Source organism: Pristiophorus japonicus, chromosome 13, assembly GCF_044704955.1.
Source record: "Pristiophorus japonicus isolate sPriJap1 chromosome 13, sPriJap1.hap1, whole genome shotgun sequence".
NCBI classification, from domain to species: Eukaryota; Metazoa; Chordata; class Chondrichthyes; family Pristiophoridae; genus Pristiophorus; species Pristiophorus japonicus.
The window spans coordinates 58,555,382-58,577,056 of NC_091989.1; the positions used below are offsets into that span (position 1 = coordinate 58,555,382).

The following is a 21,675-nucleotide window of genomic DNA, read 5'->3' on the forward strand; positions in this document are numbered from 1 at the left end:
ATTTTGTAAGGCACTTGAAGGAAATAAAGCACTGGCATCTATGGACTCTGTGATGTCTGAGCTAGAACAAGGGCTATATAATAAATGCAGTTGTCACTCTACAATTAGATCTTTAAAATATAGTGGAAGCCTATTGATTAATGTGCCCTTTAAGCTCTAATCAATAGTCACTTTGCTGTGATAGTTCCTCTGCTGAAAATTGAGCATAACTTCATGAGCAACCAGAGGATGGGACAGGACTGAAGGACAATTGAGTCAAGCCAAGCAGAGAAGACTCATTAGCTGCTAATTATTAAAACTAGCAGCTAACCACAATCAGTTGATATTAGAGTAACATTTCTTAAAATTCTGTAAATAGAAAGCAAATGGAAAATGGTCAAAAGTTATTTTTCTATCACGTCAACGCTCAACCAAATTTCAAACTCATCTGTTTTTAATTTGACTGTTGTTAACTGTTGTGAAACTCCTCCTTGTACCGAACATCTTGTAACATCTTGCCGGGCCAAATGGCCTCTTCCTGTTCCTAAAATGCCCAATGTTGCTGTATTATATTACAAAACCACTTCAAGAACGGCACATTGCAAGGTGGTTACAACAGTACTGAGAACAGGCGAGGTTTTCTTCAGAGGAAGAAGCTGAGGCACTCTAGCTCCTCTATGCGGATTTTAAACTAGTTTCACTATCACTCACTCGGGCAGAGCTTTCCTAGACACTGCGACCTCTTTCAAAAGCTGCCGTTATATTAGTTCCAGGGCAATAGTTGTGCTATAGATTCCCAGAGTGCAGGTCTGACGCGGTCAGTCACAGCTCCAGTATAAACCGGCCAGATTTGCCAAAGCTAATGCCCAAGAAGTCCCGTTTTTTTCCCGGATACAGTTTGCACCGTCTTCCAGCTCTCCTCATCAACATCAATAAGTAGGCCCACATCTTCTATGATCTAATCGGTGTGCCACTGGAGGATGAATAATTACCCACTCCTTAAAACCTACCTCTTTGACCAAGCTTTTGGTCACCTGCCCTAATTTCCCCTTATGCGGCTCGGTGTCAAATTTTGGGTCTCATAATACTTCTGTGAAGTGCCTTGGGATGTCTCACTATGTTAAAGGTGCTATATAAATACAAGTTGTTGCTGTTGTCTTCCACACCATAGATTGTGTGGCCTGTCCATCACTTCTCATGTGCACCCTGAAAGGTGGAGAGCACCACACTACTGGATTGTAACATTCAGGGTAAAACTAAGTCATATTTATTTATAAGGAATATGATTACACAGAAACAAAAGAATGCTGCTAACAATCAATACAGTGCTTGGCTTACATAATACTTTAGATTGTCTTGAAAACAACAAAGGCTCGAGATCTTATTCCATTTCAAAATCTTAAAACTGAAACTTTGACACATATAATGAAATTGTTGCAGTTCTATGGAGCACCTCACATTGCCTTAACATAGCAACTGGCAAACAAACAAAGGACTAAACCTCCTAGGATATAGTTTGGATTCCTTTGAAGCAGAAAGCAGGCTTCTTTGGAGATGGCCATAGATTAAGGCAATCCTTAGCCACTAGGCACACAATCATGTTATTAATCAGATGTACCAGTTGGGAAGATACAATGAACAGCAGTCCCTGACTGTTTGGTGAGTCATTTACTTGGCCGAAGCCAAAAACAAACATCAATTGGAATTTCATCTGCCCAATGGCTCTCTAATGACACCAGGAATCACAGATAATGAATTCTGTCTTCTCCCATAACTTGCATAAAATACCGGCAGAGAATTTGGTGGAGTGGGGCATCTTGCAGCGTGCACTGTTTTGTTAGATTTCTTTCCTCAACCTTCAGCTTGAAAAATGTTTGCGCTGCAAATTGCTGGAAGTATGAGCCAATAATGGTGAGGTCAAAGGGCACTGGGACCTTAGTGAATGGCGGGACCTCGAGTCTATCTCCTGTTATAAACTGGATATGTTTTTGTTAAAGTATTGTGTCTTTTTTTCAAAATTGTTGATTTTTTTAAACGTGCAAATGTTACAAATGAAACTTTTAGGGGTAAATAGTGGGGTCATGAGAACCAACATGGCCACTGAAAGAAGTGTGAAAGCTTTTGTTAAGGAGGTGATCGCTTCCTTTTTCTGTGAGAATCTTTTGAGAGATAATAAAATAAATGTTGAATGTTTTTTTGACAGATTGTATCACAATGAATGTGAAATTTGTTGTTATATACCTGCCAACTGCCACCAAAAGCATTCTCCAATGATTTAGAGCTAAAATTAAGAATATAAGAAAGACGAGCAGGAATAGGCCATTCGGCCCTTCGAGTCTGCTCTGCCTTTCAATAAGATCATGGTTGATCTTATACCTCAACCCCACGTTCCCACACTATTCCAAAACGCGTTAATTCCCCTATTATCCAAAAATCTATCGATCTCTGCCTTGAATACACTCAGTGACTGAACATCCACAACCCTCTGGGGTAGAGAATCCCAAAAATCCACAACCCTTTGAGTGAAGAAATTTCTCCTCATCACAGTTCTAACTGGTCGACCCCTTATTCTGAGACTGTGACCCCTAGTTCTAAACTCCCCAGCCAGGGGAAATATCCACCCAGATCTACCCTGTCAAGCCCTGTAAAAATTTTGTATGTTTCAATTAGATCACCTCTCATTCTTCTAAACTCTAGAGAATATAGGCCTAGTCTACTCAATCTCTCCTCATAGGACAATCCTCCTCATCCCAGGAATCAGTCTGGTGGACATTCATTCCAATGGTCCTCTCTATTATACTGCATGTCGCAATGTACGACATGTTGCATTCCCGGTCAGCTTCTGTCCGGGTTATGCGTAGGGGCGTCATGAGCCAGAGGCGAAGCCGTACCCTTTGTCTCCCAGTAATCAGCTCTGCCATTCTGGCTGTTGCTGAAACATGGCAGATATAGCGCTCTCGCGTAGGATGAACACATCATGGGCGCTCCCAGGGTATCTTGCATCAACTGACATGATGCGATGCATGATGTCACACATGAGTTGCACACTAACGGAGTGGAAGCCTTTTCTGTTCCTATACATCATGGAATCCTCCAAAGGTTCTCGCAAGGCGATGTGGGTACAATCAATGCAGCCCTGTACCTTTGGGAAGCCAGCAATCCTTGAGAAGCCACAGCCCTTTCACTCATTGCCTGAGTGGTCATGGGGAATTTTGTGTAGTCATTCCTCTGGGCATATAGTGCAGCAGTCACCTGCCGAATGCAGATATGTGTTGCATGTTGAGAAATGGCGCACACATCCCCAGTTGTGGCCTGGAACGATCCAGATGCACAGAATGAAAGTGCAGCTGTAACCTTTACTTCAACTGAGAAAGCAGTCCTCCTGATGCTTCTAGGTTGCAGGTCTGCTTTGACCAACTCACAGATCTCAGTTACAACTTCTTTGCGGAAATGCAGCCTTCTCACTCAGGTGCAGGTACAAATGCCTGTCTCGATATACCCGATGGGGGTAAGGCCTCCTGCTCATCACCCTACGTACTCTGAGGTTCCTCATGCAAAAACATTGAATCGATTGTTTCCTCTGCAGCACCATCATGCAGAAGGTTTGCACAAGGTATGGCATTGTCAGTATTGCTCCCATGATTAAATTTTACCTTTGCAAGAATCTTAAAACAGCTGGACAAGGTTCCTTGCTCTCTCTCTCCCCAAGGTTGACATCCTAGTATGGACCATACCCAGGTCTGAGCAAGCGCAATGATCGGGAACCCCCCACCCTCCCGGGCTTCATTTGATGCGTGTTGTAGGCATCTCATGCCTTCAGTTCGCCTTCCACAACATCCCACAGCCACCCCCCACCGGGCTTCTTTTCAAGACGAGCCTCGGGTCCCTTTGTCCAGGTGAGGGATCAATTCTGCCGGCCGACGCTCCGACGCTTGAGCCCAGTTTGGAGACATGCGGTGGTGGCATGGCACTTTTGAAAAAGAAACAAAACTTAAAGAATTCCATGAAACTTCCATTTTCTGCATTTTAAGTTTTAAAAATTTAAGCATGATGATGCATATTTATCTGTTCTTGACTCCCTCCAAAACTTTGTCTAAAAACAATGGTGTCTTTCTGCGCCGATTTTTTGATGTGCGCTGGTTTTTATTAAGTGCCCAGAAGATTTTTCGGGAGTGGTCACATACGCCTTCCTAGTAAGTTGGCCAAACTTGCATAATTGTGAAAAATTGACGCAAACATGTTCCCATGACACAAAAAAAAACAAACCTAAAAAAATTGTAACTAACTGAGTTACGCTCGTGCACAATCTTTGGGGAAACTTGGATTTTTAAAATTTAGGCCAAAAAAGCGGCGCGTGCCAAAAACAAAGAGGTGGTGGATGGAGAAAGCACAGGAGATACAGCAGCTGGCCGACAACCATGATGTGTGAGGATTCTTCATCACATGCAAGGCCACCTATGGTCCAAACACCCAAGGCTCCACCCCACTGCTGGCCAAGATCGGGGAAACACTCATCAAGGACACTGAGGCAGTCAGGGCCCACTGGAAGGGGCACTTCGAAGATCTCCTCAACGAAGACTCTGCCTTTGACTCGAGTGTTCTCGACTCCATCCCGCAGCATGCTACCCGCCACCACCTCAGTAAAACCCCAACACTGCATGAGGTAGAAAAAGCCATAAGACAGCTTAAAAACAATAAGGTTACGGGAGCGAATGGAATCCTTGCTGAGGCACTGAAGTATGACGGAGAGGCACTGTTGGTGTGAATACATGACCTCATCGCTCTCATCTGGAGCGAGGAGAGCATGCCGGGAGATCTCAGAGATGCAGTGATCGCGACCATCTTTAAAAAAGGGGACAAGTCCAACTGCGGCAATTACAGAGGAATCTCCCTGTTATCAGCCACTGGGAAAGTGGTCGCTAGAGTCCTTGTCAACCGTCTTCTCTCTGTGGTCGAGGAGCTCCTCCCGGAGTCGCAGTGCGGATTTCGTCCCCTACGGGGCACAACGGACATGATTCTTGCAGCGCAACAGCTGCACAAAAAATGCAGAGCACAGCGTCAGCCCTGATACATGGCCTTCTTCGACCTTACAAAGGCCTTTGACACTGTCAACTGCGAGGGTCTATGGAGCTTCCTCCTCCGTTTCGGATGCCCCCAAAAGTTCGTCACCATCCTTCACCTGCTTCATGATGACATGCAAGCCGTGATCCTTACCAACGGATTCATTACAAACCAAATCCACGTCCGGACCGGGGTCAAACAAACTGCGTCATCGCCCCAACCCTCTTCTCAATCTTTCTCGCTGCCATGCTCCACCTCACAGTCAACAAGCTCCCCGCTGGAGTGGACCTAAATTACAGAACCAGTGGGAACCTGTTCAACCTTCGTCGTCTCCAGGCCAGATCCAAGACCACCCCAACCTCTGTCGTCGAGCTACAGTATGCAGACGACGCATGTGTCTGCGCACATACAGAGGCTGCACTTCAGGATATAGTCGACGTATTTACTGAGGCATACGAAAGCATGGGCCTTACACTAAACATCCGTAAGACAAAGGTCCTCCACCAGCCTGTCCTCGCCGCACAGCACTGCCTCCCAGTCATCAAGATCTACAGCGTGGCCCTGGACAACGTGGACCATTTTCCATACCTCGGGAGCCTCTTATCAACAAGAGCAGACATTGACGACAAGATTCAACACCACCTCCAGTGCGCCAGTGCAGCCTTCGGCCACCTGAGGAAAAGAGTGTTTGAAAACCAGGTCCTCAAAACTGTCACCAAGCTCATGGTCTACAGGGCTGGAGTAATACCCGCCCTCCTGTATGGCTCAGAAACATGGACCATGTATAGTAGACACCTTAAGTCGCTGGAGAAATACCACCAACGATGTCTCTGCAAGATCCTACAAATCCTCTGGTAGGACAGTCGCACCAGCATTAGCTTCCTCAACCAAGCCAACATCCCCAACATTGAAACACTGACCACACTTGATCAGCTCTGCTGGGCAGGCCACATTGTTCGCATACAAGACACGAGACTCCCAAAGCAAGCGCTCTACTCGAAATTCCTTCATGGCAAATGAGCCAAAGGTGGGCAGAGGAAATGTTTCAAGGACACCCTCAAAGCCTCCCTAATAAAGTGCAACATCCCCACTGACACCTGGGAATCCCTGGCCAAAGACCCGCCCTAAGTGGAGGAAGTGCATCTGGGAGGGCACTGAGCACCTCGAGTTTCATCGCCGAGATCATGCAGAAATCAAGCGCAGGCAGCGGTAAGAGCTTGCAGCAAACCAGTCCTACTCACCCCTTTCCTCAATGACTACCTGTCCCACCTGTCACAGAGACTGTGGCTCTCATATTGGACCGTTCAGCCACCTAAGGACTCATTTTAAGAGTGGAAGCAAGTCTTCCTTGATCCCGAGGGACTGCCTATGATGATGATGATGGGTGGGCCACATTGTCCGCATGCCTGACACGAGACTCCCAAAGCAAGCGCTCTACTCGGAGCTTCGACACGGCAAGCGAGCCCCAGGTGGGCAGAGGAAACGTTTCAAGGACACCCTCAAAACCTCTTGATAAAGTGCAACATCCCCACCAACACCTGGGAATCCCTGGCCCACGACCGCCCAAAGTGGAGGAAGAGCATCGGGAGGGCATTGAGCACCTCGAGTCCCATCACCGAGAGCATGCAGAAACCAAGCGTAGACAGCGGAAGGAGCGTACGTCAACCCAGGCTCCCCACCCACCCTTTCCTTCAACCACTGTCTGTCCCACCTGTGACAAGAGACTGTAGGTCCTGCATTGTACTCTTCAGTTATCTGAGAACTGACTTTTAGAGTGGAAGCGAGTCTTCCTCGACTCTGAGGGACTGCCTATGATGATGATGAATAAGCTAGATGACCTCTTTCTGTGCTATGATTTCGATGATTGACTGCTGGTTTCCCCGGGACACAGAGCAGCACCGCCTGGGAGTGTCGAGCCGGCTTACAAGGCCTTCGGTTTCAACTGTGCGGTGAAATCTGTTGTGCGCTCACCCTATAGCACCCCATAATGCGCCGTGGTGGGACCACCTGGTTTTCCAGGCAGTCAGAGCTGTCCTAGCGGTGGTGAGTGATGGACTTGATGAATGAGGTAAGTTTGATTGCTTTGTTTGGTTTTATTTTTGTGATGGAGCTTATTGTGGGGTGTTTTAAGTTATGTGGAATGTTTGTTGTGTTTTTAGATGCAATTTTTTTTCCACAGAAGCCTCTCTTAGGGCGCTCCGAGGCCGGCTCTTTAGCAATGGATTTTCAGTTGCTCAGCCGGCCTTGCGCCCTAAAAGAGGTGTGTAACGCCTCCACACTCCGCCCCACACTCAGCTGATACATTTTGCTGACTGAGGCATAAACTGTTCCCGGGCGCAAATTTTACTGGCCCGCCACCATTACTGCCCCGAAATGACCAGAACCGAAAATCCAGTCCATGTCTTTCCATGTCATTTACTCCATCATAAAGCTCAGTGCCAGCCATCCAGTAACATATCAAAACGGCCATTGCTGCATTCATCTATCACTCGTAATATTCCCATCGCCAATGAAATGTCACAGATCAGGAACCGCCCGTGCAACATGCTGGGACAGGGTGTCTTGACAAATGTGGAGGCAATAAATTTGGGTCAGGAGAGAATGAGGGATTGTCTCTTTCTGCCATATGGTGTCCTGTTGTAATACAGTGGAAGGGTACCTGACAGAATGTAAAAAAATATCTTTTTACATCCTTTTAAAAAAATGTATATTTAATATTTTACTCAATATTAACAGCACATTTTTGTATCATTCCCAATAAATTCCAATGCATGCAAGGAAATCATCAAAAGGCAGCATTATTGGATCTATGCGGCATAGCTCTGACCCGTGTCTGGGAATACCACTGGATGAACCGATTGGATTAGCACTGATGTTCAGATCACATATTGGGGAAGGAAGGTTACCACACTGAGCCTCTTTTGACACAAGGCAAAGCTGAATGCTAACACAAACCTAGTATGCCATAGAACGCTGACTCACCCAAAACATCGCATCCAGTTTTGACTTCAATCCTTTGGGCTGGATTTTCAGCTTTTAGGATTTTGGGCGTTAATGGCAGTGGAGAGGTCCTGATACCGCCTGGGAAATGTTTGCGCCTCAGTCAGCAAAATTGGGCAGCTGAGCCCTGAGTGTGAAGTGGAGTGCTAAGGGAGGTGTTGCATAACTCTCTTAGGGCGCTAGGCCGGCTGAGCATGGGAAAATCCCGAGATAAAGAGCCAGCACGGAGCACTCTAAGGGAGGCCTGGGGAGAAAAATAAACGTGAAAAAAACCCACCAAAAACATTCCCCAAGAATACCTCACGCCACCACAACATAAATCGCAAACAATCACATTTACCTGAGGTCAACATTACCTCTCTGCAGCTGCTACAGCTTTGATCGCCCATTTTCACAGGCGGTCCCAGCACGGTGCTCTACAGGTTGAGCAGGAGGCAAAAATCAACCCGGTGTCACAACCAGGGGCGTTGCACACCGGCTCGCCTCTTCCAGGCGGTGATGTTCCGTACCCTGCCGAAACCCGCCCCGAAAACCCCGGCGGTGCGCTGGAAGCTGGCCACCCACCCAGAAGAGCTCACCGTCGCCATTCCGTCCCTCTGGGAGGGGGCCAGCAGCGGAAAGCTCAGCCCATAATCTTTCTCATTCACGTCGATCTTTGCTAAAACTATCTGATCTTTGAGGATTGATCAATTTGGAATATAAAATGATGACAGCAAGTCGCAGTGCCAACAGCAGAGAATATAAGAACATAAGAAATAGCAGTAAGAGTTGGCCACACGGCCCTTTCAGCCTGCTTCGTTATTCAATAAGATCATGGCTGAACTTCCACATCAACTCCACTTTCCTGCTCTACCCCCATATCTCTTGATTCCCTTATTGCCCAAAAATCCATCATCTGAGTCTTGAATGTACTCATTGACTGCACATCCACAGCCCTCTGGGGTAAATAATTCCAAAAGATTCACAACCTTATGAGTGAAGACAATTCTACTCATCTCAGTCTTTGGCCCTTGTTAGTGTCCCTCCAGAGCCCTCCAGTTCCTGTTGGAGGCACAATAGAAAGATGGAACTGTACCTTTAATCACTGCTCTTAAAAGGTTGGGTCCTGGGCACCATGGAGAGATAGAGGGGTCAAAATTTGGTTGTGTATGCCACCCGTTACCGTGTGCGGGAAGCGGCTAACGGGCGGCAAAGGCCTCCCGTCGTCGTTAAGCGGCGTCCACACCCCGGCTGAAATTGAGTCGGCTCTTTGGCAGAGGCGCCAAGAGGCAATGCTGCACCAGTCAGCGCCACCCGCGTGGTAACGTCATCCAGCTCCGTCGCGATATTTGCTTTGTACAGCTGCCGTACCAGCAGGTGGCCGTACCGCCTGAAAAAAGTGGAGGTTAAACGGCGGAACTCGGGCGGAATTGCCTAGAGAGCAAGGTAATTTTTTTTCTTTCTTTATTTCTTCATTTTTTCATTAGTTGTAACAGTGGGGAAGTTTCTGTGTGAGTCGGAAAAGTTTAGAGGATTTTTTTCTTTCTTCCCTTTTCTTCCCATTTTCCACCAGTATGGCGGCAGGCTCCCATTGCAAAATTCAGTCGGCCTCCTGAGCTCCCGCCCAGGGAGGAGTGTGCAATGCCACTTTTTAGCACTGCTCTCTCATCTTTGGGCATAAAAACTGAATTTTGGTCGTTTGAGCCTGCGCCTAATGCCTGGCGGTAAAATCAGCACTCAGGCGGTGACCCGACAGAGCTTGTCTCCATAGTATAGCGTGCCCTCAGTAGTGGAATAATGTGCATCTGTTACAATGGCATATGCTGATGTTGCTGATTAATGTTGGAGTAATCCAATGTATCTCTCTTTTGTTTTCAAAGTGATCTGCCCTGTTGTTACACTGCTGCTGTGTTTCAACTTTACAATTTCTGACTCTTCCATCACTCACCAGAGTTGTGTTTTAACTTCCAATCAGCCAGTATTTTTGATCTATGCTCTGATATGTCTAAGGACTCGATCCTTTCAAAGTACATTTTAATTTCAACTCTTTGTTATTGATTTCTTAACAGATATTGCTCCTCTTACCAATTTGAAACATTCATTCCCATCACTTACCTGGAAGACGATAACAAATGTCAAGCGTGCAGCCAAAATAGCCCAATACTGCTTGGAGTAGTCATAGGCATGATCTGACCATGGTGGTTCTCTGTAATCCTTGTACCTATGGTGTTGTGCCAGGGTGAGGGGAGGGTGGGGGGGGGGGGATGGGGTGGGGGTGAGGGAAGGCAGGAGGTAAAGATATTGCCAATTAGCTCAGCTGAGTTTCAATAACATGATATGTAGTGAAAAAGGAAACTTCCCAAATCATATCAGGTTTCAGAAAAATGCTTCTTAAAATAACCCCAAATGTGTAGTTGTTTGCTAGAATCGGACTCTGCAGCTGTAAACAATCGAGTCACAGAGAGCAAACCACAAGTAGTGCTCAACAAGACCATATACTGTACCACATGTGGTCTTACTCCCAGCTGTGCAAGCTGATGCCTCTCTGCGTCCAGCTTGTTTTAAATCTCTCTGTGTTTTGGTAAGAGACCTGTCATTAGCAATTTGGGTCATGGATTACAACCAGATCATTTGGTCAGAGAAATATTTCTATAGTTCAGTTGCATCTAACATATTACACAGAAGCATATCTTTTGCCAACTAAGTGAGGATCCCATTTTTCTGCACTAGTAAAGAAAAACAGGACTATAATTACTTGATCACCACCAGCTAAACAGCCTTTATTGTAGAAAGGTGACAGACAGTAATCGAGCAGCAGCAAGATCTGAAGATATAATTACCTGCAGACTTTAATATTGATGAAATGTGATGATTGTGGCTGTGTGCCCTGTAGAAATTCACTGATATTGAAGTATGACATGGTATGATTCACAAACCCATGCATACTGCCATCGTCACTGTACATGTATTGGTAAACAAGGCGCGGGATGAAGTCTGATGTAATGGCAATTACAAATGCCTGGATGACAAATAAGGAAGATGTATTAACACTGGAAATAAACATAGGTGAGATTAATTCCACTGTTCAAATAAATTGGGATAATGTCCCCGCTAAATAATGGACAGGGAATTGCCATGTGAACATATGAAGCAATAGTCCATTAATGTCGGAATAAATTCCAGTCTGTAATTAGCACCAATACAGTAGCTTCTCAATTATTTCTGGTATCAGCCATAAAAGTCATTTTAAATTGAATCTTGGCCTCGCAGATACAAGTCACAACACATAAATTAGTTACAGAATATAGATTTCAACGGTACGTGTTTAATATTTGACAGCTTTTGAAAATTTGTTCCTGTAAAGTACAAACTCTTCCTCTATTGTTAACGGGGCCTCTGGTTTCCTGTGAAACTGGTTTAATGGTCTCGGATTATGATGTGTGAATGCTATGGACCTTGAGAAGTTTATTGCAGAGCCTGATTGTCTGGAAAACCTGGGATTTGTGCCATTCTACTGCTTCAAACAAAGCTCTTCTTTTGCCTTGCAGTATCAGTGTCACTGTCTAATGGGAAAAAGTGCATCCTACAAACTGACTCATGTGCCTAACCTCACATTAAAAAAAGCCTTCCCAGAGCTCAAGCTGCCTTGGGATTTCTCAACCATGTGAAATGGATAACATGTACTTTACTTCTCAACAAGGAAGTTTACAACAAGCTCTGCCAAATTGTTGATGTTTCATTCTCAAGTGAAAAATTCCTTGTAGCACGAGTTAAATCAACAAAATATACAATTGCCTCAGTGATTCAGGGATACAGATTATTAATCATAACTGCTGTAGATTTGAAAAGCCCATTCCTCAATTTCAGTGAGTATTTTTGGCGTTTCAAAACTCGCATCCTTATTTTCAAATCCCACCATGGCCTCGCCCCTCCCTATCTCTGTAATCTCTTTCAGCCCCACAACCCCCCAGGATGTCTGCGCTCCCCTAATTCTGCCCTCTTTAGCATCCCTGATTATTATCACTCAACCATCGGTGGCCATGCCTTCAACTGCCAGGGCCCTAAGCTCTGGAACTCCCTGCCTAAAACTTTCCGCCTCTCTACCTCTCTTTCCTCCTTCAAGACGCTCCTTAAAACATACCTCTTTGATCAAGCTTTTGATCACCGGCACTAATTTCTACTTCTGCGGCTCGGTGTCAAATTTTTTATCTCATAATACTCCTGAGAAGCACCTTGGGACGTTTCACTATGTAAAAGGTGCTTTATAAATACAAGTTGTTGGTGTTGTTTAATAACATAATAGAAGAATTTAATTTAAAAAACACAAGAAGTAATACAGAAAACTGATGAACTCTGAACAGGTTAAGCCTGTGTTAAATTTGATAAAAGTTAAACCAAAAGAAAATTGAAAAAATGTTCCGCTTTAATCATTACTGTAATAAAAAGTTGAATTTTCTAAACTTGTAAAGTTAAAACTGCTATTCAAGTGGTTACTAAAAGCAAACAAAAAATAAGAAATAATTTTCCAGTCACAGAATAGAAAAATAGTAACAAATCTGATTTTCTTTTCCAAATTGTCACTTCAATTATGGCTAAATCCTGTACATTATAGATAAAAATCCTGTACATTTAGAGACAGTATCTGAAAGCGTATTGACTTACATTGATGACTATTGAGACTTTTCCCATCCCAGAGAGTATGTTATACCAAATTCCTATTGGACAAAGAATGCACATTTAAATAAAGATGCAAGACATTCAATGCAAATCCACTTTAAGCGAGTAATTCCGATGTATATTTTCTGGTTACTGACGTACCTATGTCTTTTGCACGCACCGCGTCAGGTCTACGGAGCTCGGCAACAAATTTCTTTGCATCCAGCCGTATCTCAATGATGTTGTTCAGAAGAGCAAACAAGGGAGCCAAGGGAAAGGATGCGACAAAGAGTGTCACAAAGCCGAACTGAACAACTGGGGAAAAGAGCATTCATTAAATCCAGCCGACAGGAACACATTCATACTTCTCTATATAATTCGAATATGTATGTATATAGATAACCGGTGAGCGATTACACAGAGAATAATGGATACCTAAAGATGAATACAACAATTTCATTAAAGGCATCGGATCACACTGCAATCCACAAAACCAAATCTTAAATGGTTTATAACCGTCATCAGACCCTGTGATGGAATTCTAGGCTAACTCCACAATCGCACTCTCCCAGTGGGGAGCGGGCCAGTAAGGTGCACAAGTCCGAGAATTGTAGCTACAATGCTTTAGTCTTATCACCTATCCACATTCCCTTCAAGTGCAGCTTTTTCACTGAGAATGGAGGATGCGGCCATACGAAAATGATGGTTAGGAAAATGATTCGTCCATCAAGCCTGCCCTACACTCACAATACCTGAAGCGTCATAACTAGACACTTCCTACTCCCCCCCCCCCCCCCCCCACCCTAGCAGCTGTGTAATCTCCAAAGGGTGTCAAAAAACAGAAGGCCAATAAAATATAAAAAATCTCTGGAAACTTTCTTTCCGACCCCCCCGAAGTGGGTGTAATATGTCCAGGAGATCACATTGACCATTGCGGTAATAACCCTTAAAAGTCCTACATAAATTCAAGTTGCTATTAACAAATCAAGCCTGTACAGGATGTGAATCTGATGGGATGGTTTTGATCAGTTTCTGAGTCAATTTATTTTATTGCTAACTTATCATCATCATCATAGGCAGTCCCTCAGAGTCGATGATGACTTGTTTCCATACTAAAAGTGAGTTCTCAGGTGATTGAAGAGTCCATTGCGAGACCTACAGTCTCTGTCACAGGTGGGGCAGACAGTGGTTGAAAGAAAGGGTGGGTGGGGAGCCTGGGTTGATGCACACTCCTTCTGCTGTCTATGCTTGGTTTCTGCATGCTCTCGGTGATGAGACTCGAGGTGCTCAGTGCCCTCCCAGATCCTCTTCCTCCACTTTGGACGGTCTTGGGCCAGGGATTCCCAGGTGTCGGTGGGGATGTTGCACTTTATCAAGGAGGCTTTGAGGGTGTCCTTGAAGTGTTTCCTCTGCCCACCTTGGGCTCACTTGCCATGTCGAAGCTCCGAGAAGGGCACTTGTTTTGGGAGTTTCATGTCGGGCATGTGGACGATGTGGCCCACCCACGAAGCTGATTGAGCGTGATCAATGCTTCGATGCTGGGGATGTTGGCCTGAGCGAGAATACTGACGTTGGTGCATCTATCCTGCCAATGGATCTTGCGGAGGCAATGCTGGTGGTACTTCTCTGGCGTTTTGAGGTGTCTGCTGTACATAGTCCATGTCTCCGAGCCATATAGGAGGGCGTGTATCACTACTGCCCTGTAGACCATAAGCTTGGTGCCAGATTTGAGGCCCTGGTCTTCAAACACTCTCTTCCTCAGGTGACTGAAGGCTGCACTGGCACACTGAAGACAGTGCTGGACCTCATCATCGATGACTGCCCTTGCTGACAGTAGGCTCCCGAGATATGGAAATTGCTAACTACAGCTCTCAATGCAGACAGTAACTATATTCCAAGTCATTGACATCATTTACATTGACAGACCATTGATTGTGACATGGGGATCGCCAGGTACAAAAGAACAATTAGCCGATGGAGAATTTATATTGACAGTATACACTATTAGACACAAATCTAATTTGGGAGCTCTACTCACATCCTAATCCACAGAAACCCTGAAATAATTCTCCAACATGTTAATATTGGCCTGTAACAATATTCCTACAGGCTGAAAGCACACATGCCCTGAAGGTTAATACACCCTGCGGAAAATAAATAGTTCAAGTGCTGTTACAGCATGCTGAAATATCAAAGCGTGATGGTACAGAATTGTGAACTAGGCTTCATCAAACTGAGTTCCTGACCTCAGCTGCAGTGCTGTGGTGAGCTACAGGGCAGAAGCAATGTGTATCTTCTTTGTGAGTGCGGGGGGTGGTGGGGAGGAAAAATCAGAAGGGACCTTCCTCCTGTGCCTTCTGACAGCTGGGGCAAAGTGTCAATGGTGGAAGCCAGAGACCAAAGTCACTTGCCTGCCTTAGAATGAAACACAGGTGGGTGAATTGCAATAGAAATCATTTTCCCACAATTTTAGTATTTTGTTGCAGAAATGTTTTAGAAAACGAGACACAGTCTATTTTGATGTTCAAATGTAATTTTTTTCAATTTTATAAATTTGTGCCCCATTTTATTCTTTGGGGGTAATTCTGACTTTGTGCAACTGTGTAAAACAGTCAGCAGACCGTATTACACAACTCACTCACGATTTTTATATCCTTTGAAGCCAATGGGAATAAAAATTGAGAGATATGTAAAACGAGCTGCCAATTCACTATCAGCTGTTGTATACTATCGCATAAGCCTAAATGACCTCATTTTGTATCTTAAATTAAACTCAATTTCAAAAAGTTGTGACTTTATTGCCTATAAATTTATTGACATTAATTTCCTTCTTTATTCATTTATTTGTAAAAAAAAATGAAATCAGCCACATTTCCTGATTGCAGATCTTAATCGTTTCTACAATCATTAGAACATAAGAACATAAGAAATAGGAGCAGGAGTAGGCCTTTCGGCCCCTCGAGCTTACTCCGCCATTTAATACGAGCATGGCTGATCCGATCATGGACTCAGGTCCACTTCCCTGCCCGCTCCCCATAACCCCTTATTCCCTTATCGTTTAAGAAACTGTCTATCTCTGTTTTAAATTTATTCAATGATCCAGCTTCCTCAGCTCTCTGAGGCAGCAAATTCCACAGATTTACAACCCTTCAGACATTTAACAGGTTTATCTTGCAGACAAGCATTCTTACCATATCTTAGATTTGATAAATCTTATTTCAAGCTATCTATTTAAAAGTACACAAGCAAGATACACATTTAATATTATATCTACTTACTCATCTCCATGTATTCAGGGGTCAGGCCAGTAAAAGGCTCCAAATTATAATCTAAATCCCATTGTTGAGGTGGTCTGGTAGCACTGGAATTATTCGATTCATTGGGTTCAGCCCTTTCATCCTTCAGTTTCCTGAACAACTTTTTCATTCTCCTGCAGGAAAAAAAAACAAATTAATCATATCATAGCCAAGACGTGAAACGGGGACATGCTGATTAACAAGATCATGCTTAAAATAAGCAACATCTGAAGTGGCAGAATTGTCAACTCAGATCTGAAACTTTCCATTGATGATCAAAACAGTTTTAAATTGAAATGGAATATGATAGCACTTTATAATGAAATTCCTTTCAGTCCAGAGTATAAAATGCCTTCAGCAGAACAGAGCAAATAATGTCTGCTATTTTCACCTTTCAATGGTTGCAGCAATTATGCAGACACTCTCCTAATTATTGAGTTTAGGTTGTTGTGAAGGGTCTTTAATCCTTTTGTCACTCTTTATAAATTGATTATTATTATTATTGTTGCTCTTAGTGGCAAAGGAACGTCTTTTGTCATTTACCTCGCGCACAACTGCCCACAGACTTTTCGTAGCTTTGTCAGAAGAGATTTGCACTAATCCAGGGTCTGTTTCAGTGAAGCGCCCAATACAGGGGATCTATAGCATCTGTGAACAGGTCGAGCAACAGCGAGGCTCTTCAACCAATCAGATATCCTCACTGAGACATGCAGAGTCCAAACCAGTAAGTAAAAAACTGTAAATATAAATTACCTTTACATCATGTACAGCATGAAAAATAATGATTGAGATGGGATTACAGGGGAGAGATAAAAAATATACAGAAAAACTTAAAAAATTGTTAAATCTGCAACATTAATTTTCTTCTGTGGGAGTGAGACTCCACACTTGCAAAATTAATTTTTCAGGGCCAGAGAGGTTGTTCAGCAGCAATAATCACTTATTACACCATTAAAAACTAATTTACTTCTACATCTATCAGCCCTATCCTTTTCAGCCATCTTTAGAGCGGAACTAGTGGGCAAGTGTTCCAAGTTCATGTAATTACAGTGATTTTAATGCCGAGTCTATCGGCGAAGAGTGCAACAGCACACCCTGTGGTGGAGCAGGGTATCACTGACAGCAACTTCTGGATTTCTGCATTATAACTGAGCATGTGCAGATGCCAGAAGTTGCTGGTAGATTTACCCTGTAATATCACTGTTATTATTACAGCAAAGCCAAAGCCATTATTTTGCTAATATTCCTATTTTCCTTCATAGTAAAGACCCACAAATGTTTTTCAATGGATAGACATGCCATACCTTTTCCTCTTCACCTTCCCCCCTCATGTTTTTAATGTTCCCTGTCACATGAAAGCTGAAAGAGATCATTTGCAATGGCAGGGAAAATTGGGCATGGTGGATAATGGACGGTCAATTCAATATCACCCATCTTAAACCTTGGTCCAAAGTTTTTTAAAAAAACTCCAAAGATAACTATATAAATATGAGCAAGGTTCAAACTCATCCAAAGCATCTCATACAAACACAGACATAGGAATGTGTTGGCACTGTGGTAATTACTGGTTACCTGTGTGTATGGTGAATAAATAGTCATCCCAAGAAAGAGTGTCTGTGCCTTTGGATGGATTATATATAGAATGCAACACTGTGAATAGTGCAACAAGAGTGAAACGATGTTAGCTTGTGGAGTTTGTTGGAATATGCAGAGTGTACTGAAGCAGATTGATTCCATGAGTGATTTTACATTTGGAATCTGTAATATAAATAGCTCCAACCAGTGGACTACTGTGGCACTGCAGCCATTGCTGTTTACAACAATAAAGAGGGAGTCATCTGACTAGGCTTCCTGAAGTTATCAGCCATCTTTGAGCCTGTGTATGTTTGTGATGTTGTACTGAAAACATAAAATTTGGCGATGAGAATGGGATAATCGGATAACAAGGCTGCAATTTATGTTGATGGATGATTCAGCCATCTGACAGAGAGACTTTGAGAGCTTCTCTGTATGGATTAACAGCTAAAAATGCAAGGTAAATTACAAGCACACTTCACTGAACTGCCAGAGTCCAGATGGCCATGTCTATGGGAATAATAGGGCACTTGGGGGAGTTTCAACGAGACTGTGAAAGTTTCGGAGCATATGTGGAGCAGCTACAAATGTTTTTCACCGCAAAAAATATCATTAAAATCACCGATGATGAAAACCATAACGGGGTGATGTTGGAAAGAAAACGGGCTATTTTTTTTAACTGAAGCAGGGCCCGAGGTGTATGAAACCCTGAAAAATGTGCTTGTGCCTGTCAAGCCAAAGGACAAATCACTTAAGCAGATTAGCACTACAGTCCTGAGCCCCTGGAAATTGCTGAAAGTTATCATTTCGGAATACAAGATCAGTTAACCGTCAAAAGTATCCTGTACATTGTAGCATTAAAAAAGCTATCTATTCACTGTAACTTCGGAAACTTTCAGGACCAAGCATTGCGTGACCGCTTTGTTTGTGGGATGAAAAATGATGCGATCAGAAGAAAGTTATTGACAACTCCTAACTTGACTTTTGATTTAGCTTGTCAGACAGCTATGTCAATGGATATGGCCGACCAATATTCCCAAGAATTTCATACCATTTCCAATCGTCAGACAACCGAGGTGAATCGCCTGCCGGTTAAAAGTAAAAGGCAGTTGGGCCACAAGGTCTCAGCAACTGGCAAGGGTAACAGAGCATTTAAGTCATGCTATCGGTGCCAGGGACAACACATTGCTCAAAGTTGTCCATATGTGAAGGCAGAGTGTTACTTCTGCAGGAAAACTGGGCATCTTGCGAAGGCATGCTGACTGAAGGGTAAACCAACTTTCAAAGCTATAAGTAGAAATCCCCAGAGACTACATAGCATGGAGGTTTTAGAGCTATACATCATCCGAAGGTGTCCTATGAAACAGGCAGTCCGATCCAAGGCTTCAAGGCAAGTGTCAGGGTACAGAAGGACGCTAGACCAGTTTACTGCAAGCCACGTCCCGTACCAAATGCACTCAAGGAGAAAGTTGAGCAAGAACTCTAAAGGCTATAGGCTGAGAACATTATCTCTAAGATAGATCGATGTAATTGTTGTTGTACCTATGTCCGATGGTAAGGTAAGGTTGTGTGGTGATTAAAAAGTAACTTTAAACCAGCTTCTCGAGGGTAATCTCCCCAATACATTGACAAATGTAGAAGATTTGTTCACAACACTGACACGTGGTCAGATCTTCTTAAAGTTGGATCTTACTAATGCCTACTTGAACTAGATGAGGAATCCAAGTCATGCTTGACTGTAAATACTCATCTAGGCCTATATCAATTTAATAGGCTACCATTTGGAGTGTCTTCCGCCCTTGCCATATTCCAAAGGGTGATGAACCAGATTTTGCAAGGTATTGAATGGGTAGTATGTTATTTAGATGACATACTAATTTCAGCACCAAACAGGCAAATTCATAATAACATACTGAATGAAGTACTCAAACAGCTAGAGAAGCACAGAGTACCAGTGACTGCTCACAAGTGTGTGTTATTTAAAAACTCAGTAGAGTACTTAGGGTACAGAGTAGACAAAGATGGTTTACATCCAACTAAGGGAACGCTGGATGCAATCAGAAAGGCACCCACTCCCAAGAATGTCACTGAACCTCGATCATTTTTGGGTTTTTTGAACTATTATGGGAAGTTCCTACCAAATTTGGCTACAGTGTTACATCCATTGAATTAACAATTGAAAAAACAGCTCCATTGGAAAGTGGTCAGAAGAATGCGACACATCATTCGAGGAGTGTAAAAGCAAATTGATAGAGAGCACCATGTTAGTTCACTATGACGTATCTAGGGAGATCAAGCTAGCATGTGACGCCTCTCCTTATGGATTTGGGGCAGTGATCTCTCATGTACTATGTAGTGGGGAGGAGAGACAAATTGCTTTTGCTTCATGCACTCTCAGTACCAGTGAGCGTAATTATGCGCAAATCGAAAGGGAAGGTTCCACAAATATTTGTATGGTCGTAAGTTTACCATCGTTACGGACCATAAGCCCTTGACAGCAATCCTCCATCCAAAGTCCCCAGTTCCAACATTAGCTGCAACCCAAATGCAGAGATGGGCTTTGATTTTGTCAGCATATACATATTGAATACAGACGATCAGCTGATGCTGATGTTATGTCTAGATTGCCTTCCCCATCATGAGTTACACCTGATAGGGAAAAAGTATTCTATTTTTCATACATTGATGAACTGCCAGTCACAGCTGAAGAGATTGGTAGAGCAACCAAACGTGACCCAGTTATGTCAAAAGTGTATGATTACATCGCAAATGGCTGGCCAAACCAGGTAACAGACAAAGATATTCATCCATTCTTCATTCCTAGGAATGAATTATCAGTCAATAAAGATTGTATCATGTGAGGTGCAAGAGTGGTTATACCAAATAAATTCAGGTCCAAATTATTAGGAGACCTTCATGACCAGCACCTGGGAATGTGCTTGACCAAGAGTTTTGCATGCAGTTACTTATGGTGGCCAGGTCTAGATAAAGATATAGAGTACATCGTCAGTCAGTTTACGACATGTCAATTGGTAAGCAAGAAACTACCATCAGTCCCATTACAGCCATGGAAATGGCCTCCAAGGGCGTGGCAAAGGCTACATATCGATTTTGCTGAGCTAGAAGGACAACAATTGTTCATTGTGATTGATAGCCATTCGAAGTGGGTCGAGGTGTTGCCAATGCGGAAAATAACAAGAAGTAAAACATTAGATATTTTGCGAAGATTATTTTCTTCATTTTGCCTCCCAGAAGAAATTGTTTCTGATAATGAAGCACAATTTTGTTCAGAAGAATTTGCACAGTTCACGAGCAAAAATGGTGTGAAACATACCAAGGTTCCACCATACCACCTTGCTTCAAATGATGCAGCAGAGCGTACAGTACAAATTGTAAAATGTGCCCTCATCAAACAGATGTTGGATCCAAATCCAAAGAAACGACAGCTGTCATTGAACCACAAATGGGCTAATTTTCTAATTACATATCGTAATACTCCTCGTAATACTCCTCTACTGGTAGAACACCAGCAGAGTTGTTTCTCAAACGACAGTCACGAACCAGCTTCTCATTGTTAAAACCAAACTTGGCACAGTCCATAGAAGAAAAACAATTAAGACAGAAAGAGAATCATGATAGAGGTAGAGTAAAATAGAGGAATGTGAAATTAAATCAGAAGGTGAGAGTGAAGAACCATCACCATAAATGGTTAAAGCGGTTACTAGGCAGAGTGGTGAAGAAATGTGCTCCTCGCACATATTTGGTCAAGATGTTTGATCATGGACAGGTTAGGTTTGTTCACATTGATCATATTTTACCTAGAAACATGGAAGGAGTTGAAGGTTGGAATGATTTGATTATTTCTGACTCATCAGATAGGTTTGATACAAGTAAAGTACCAGTAGCATATCGTACATCAAATGTACTGGAAACAAGTCCAAGAGAAAGTCAGAATTTAAATCTCAGTCTGAGTCAGGCAGACAAATAAGCTGAAGTGTAAAGAGTTCAAATGTAAATCAAGGGCATCCCTTGGAGGAAAATTTTCCTCAGGATCAGCCTTGGATGAGTTTAAATTCAACACCATGGCCCCAAGTTTCCACATGATTTGCTCCTGATTTTTAGGAGCAAC

At 43.4% G+C, this 21,675-nt stretch overlaps 1 protein-coding gene across 1 annotated transcript in view; it reads right to left on the minus strand.

Annotated features, from left to right (window-relative positions):
- ano2b (anoctamin 2b) overlaps positions 1 to 21,675 on the minus strand; it is a 131,616-nt gene that overhangs the window by 3,792 nt on the left and 106,149 nt on the right. The window contains exons 21-25 of the mRNA XM_070896662.1: positions 15,954 to 16,105; positions 12,838 to 12,990; positions 12,682 to 12,734; positions 10,860 to 11,038; positions 10,135 to 10,240 (exon numbers count right to left, since the gene is read on the minus strand). Coding sequence (XP_070752763.1) covers positions 10,135 to 10,240; positions 10,860 to 11,038; positions 12,682 to 12,734; positions 12,838 to 12,990; positions 15,954 to 16,105 — 643 coding nt within the window. The remainder of the gene's footprint in view (positions 1 to 10,134; positions 10,241 to 10,859; positions 11,039 to 12,681; positions 12,735 to 12,837; positions 12,991 to 15,953; positions 16,106 to 21,675) is intronic.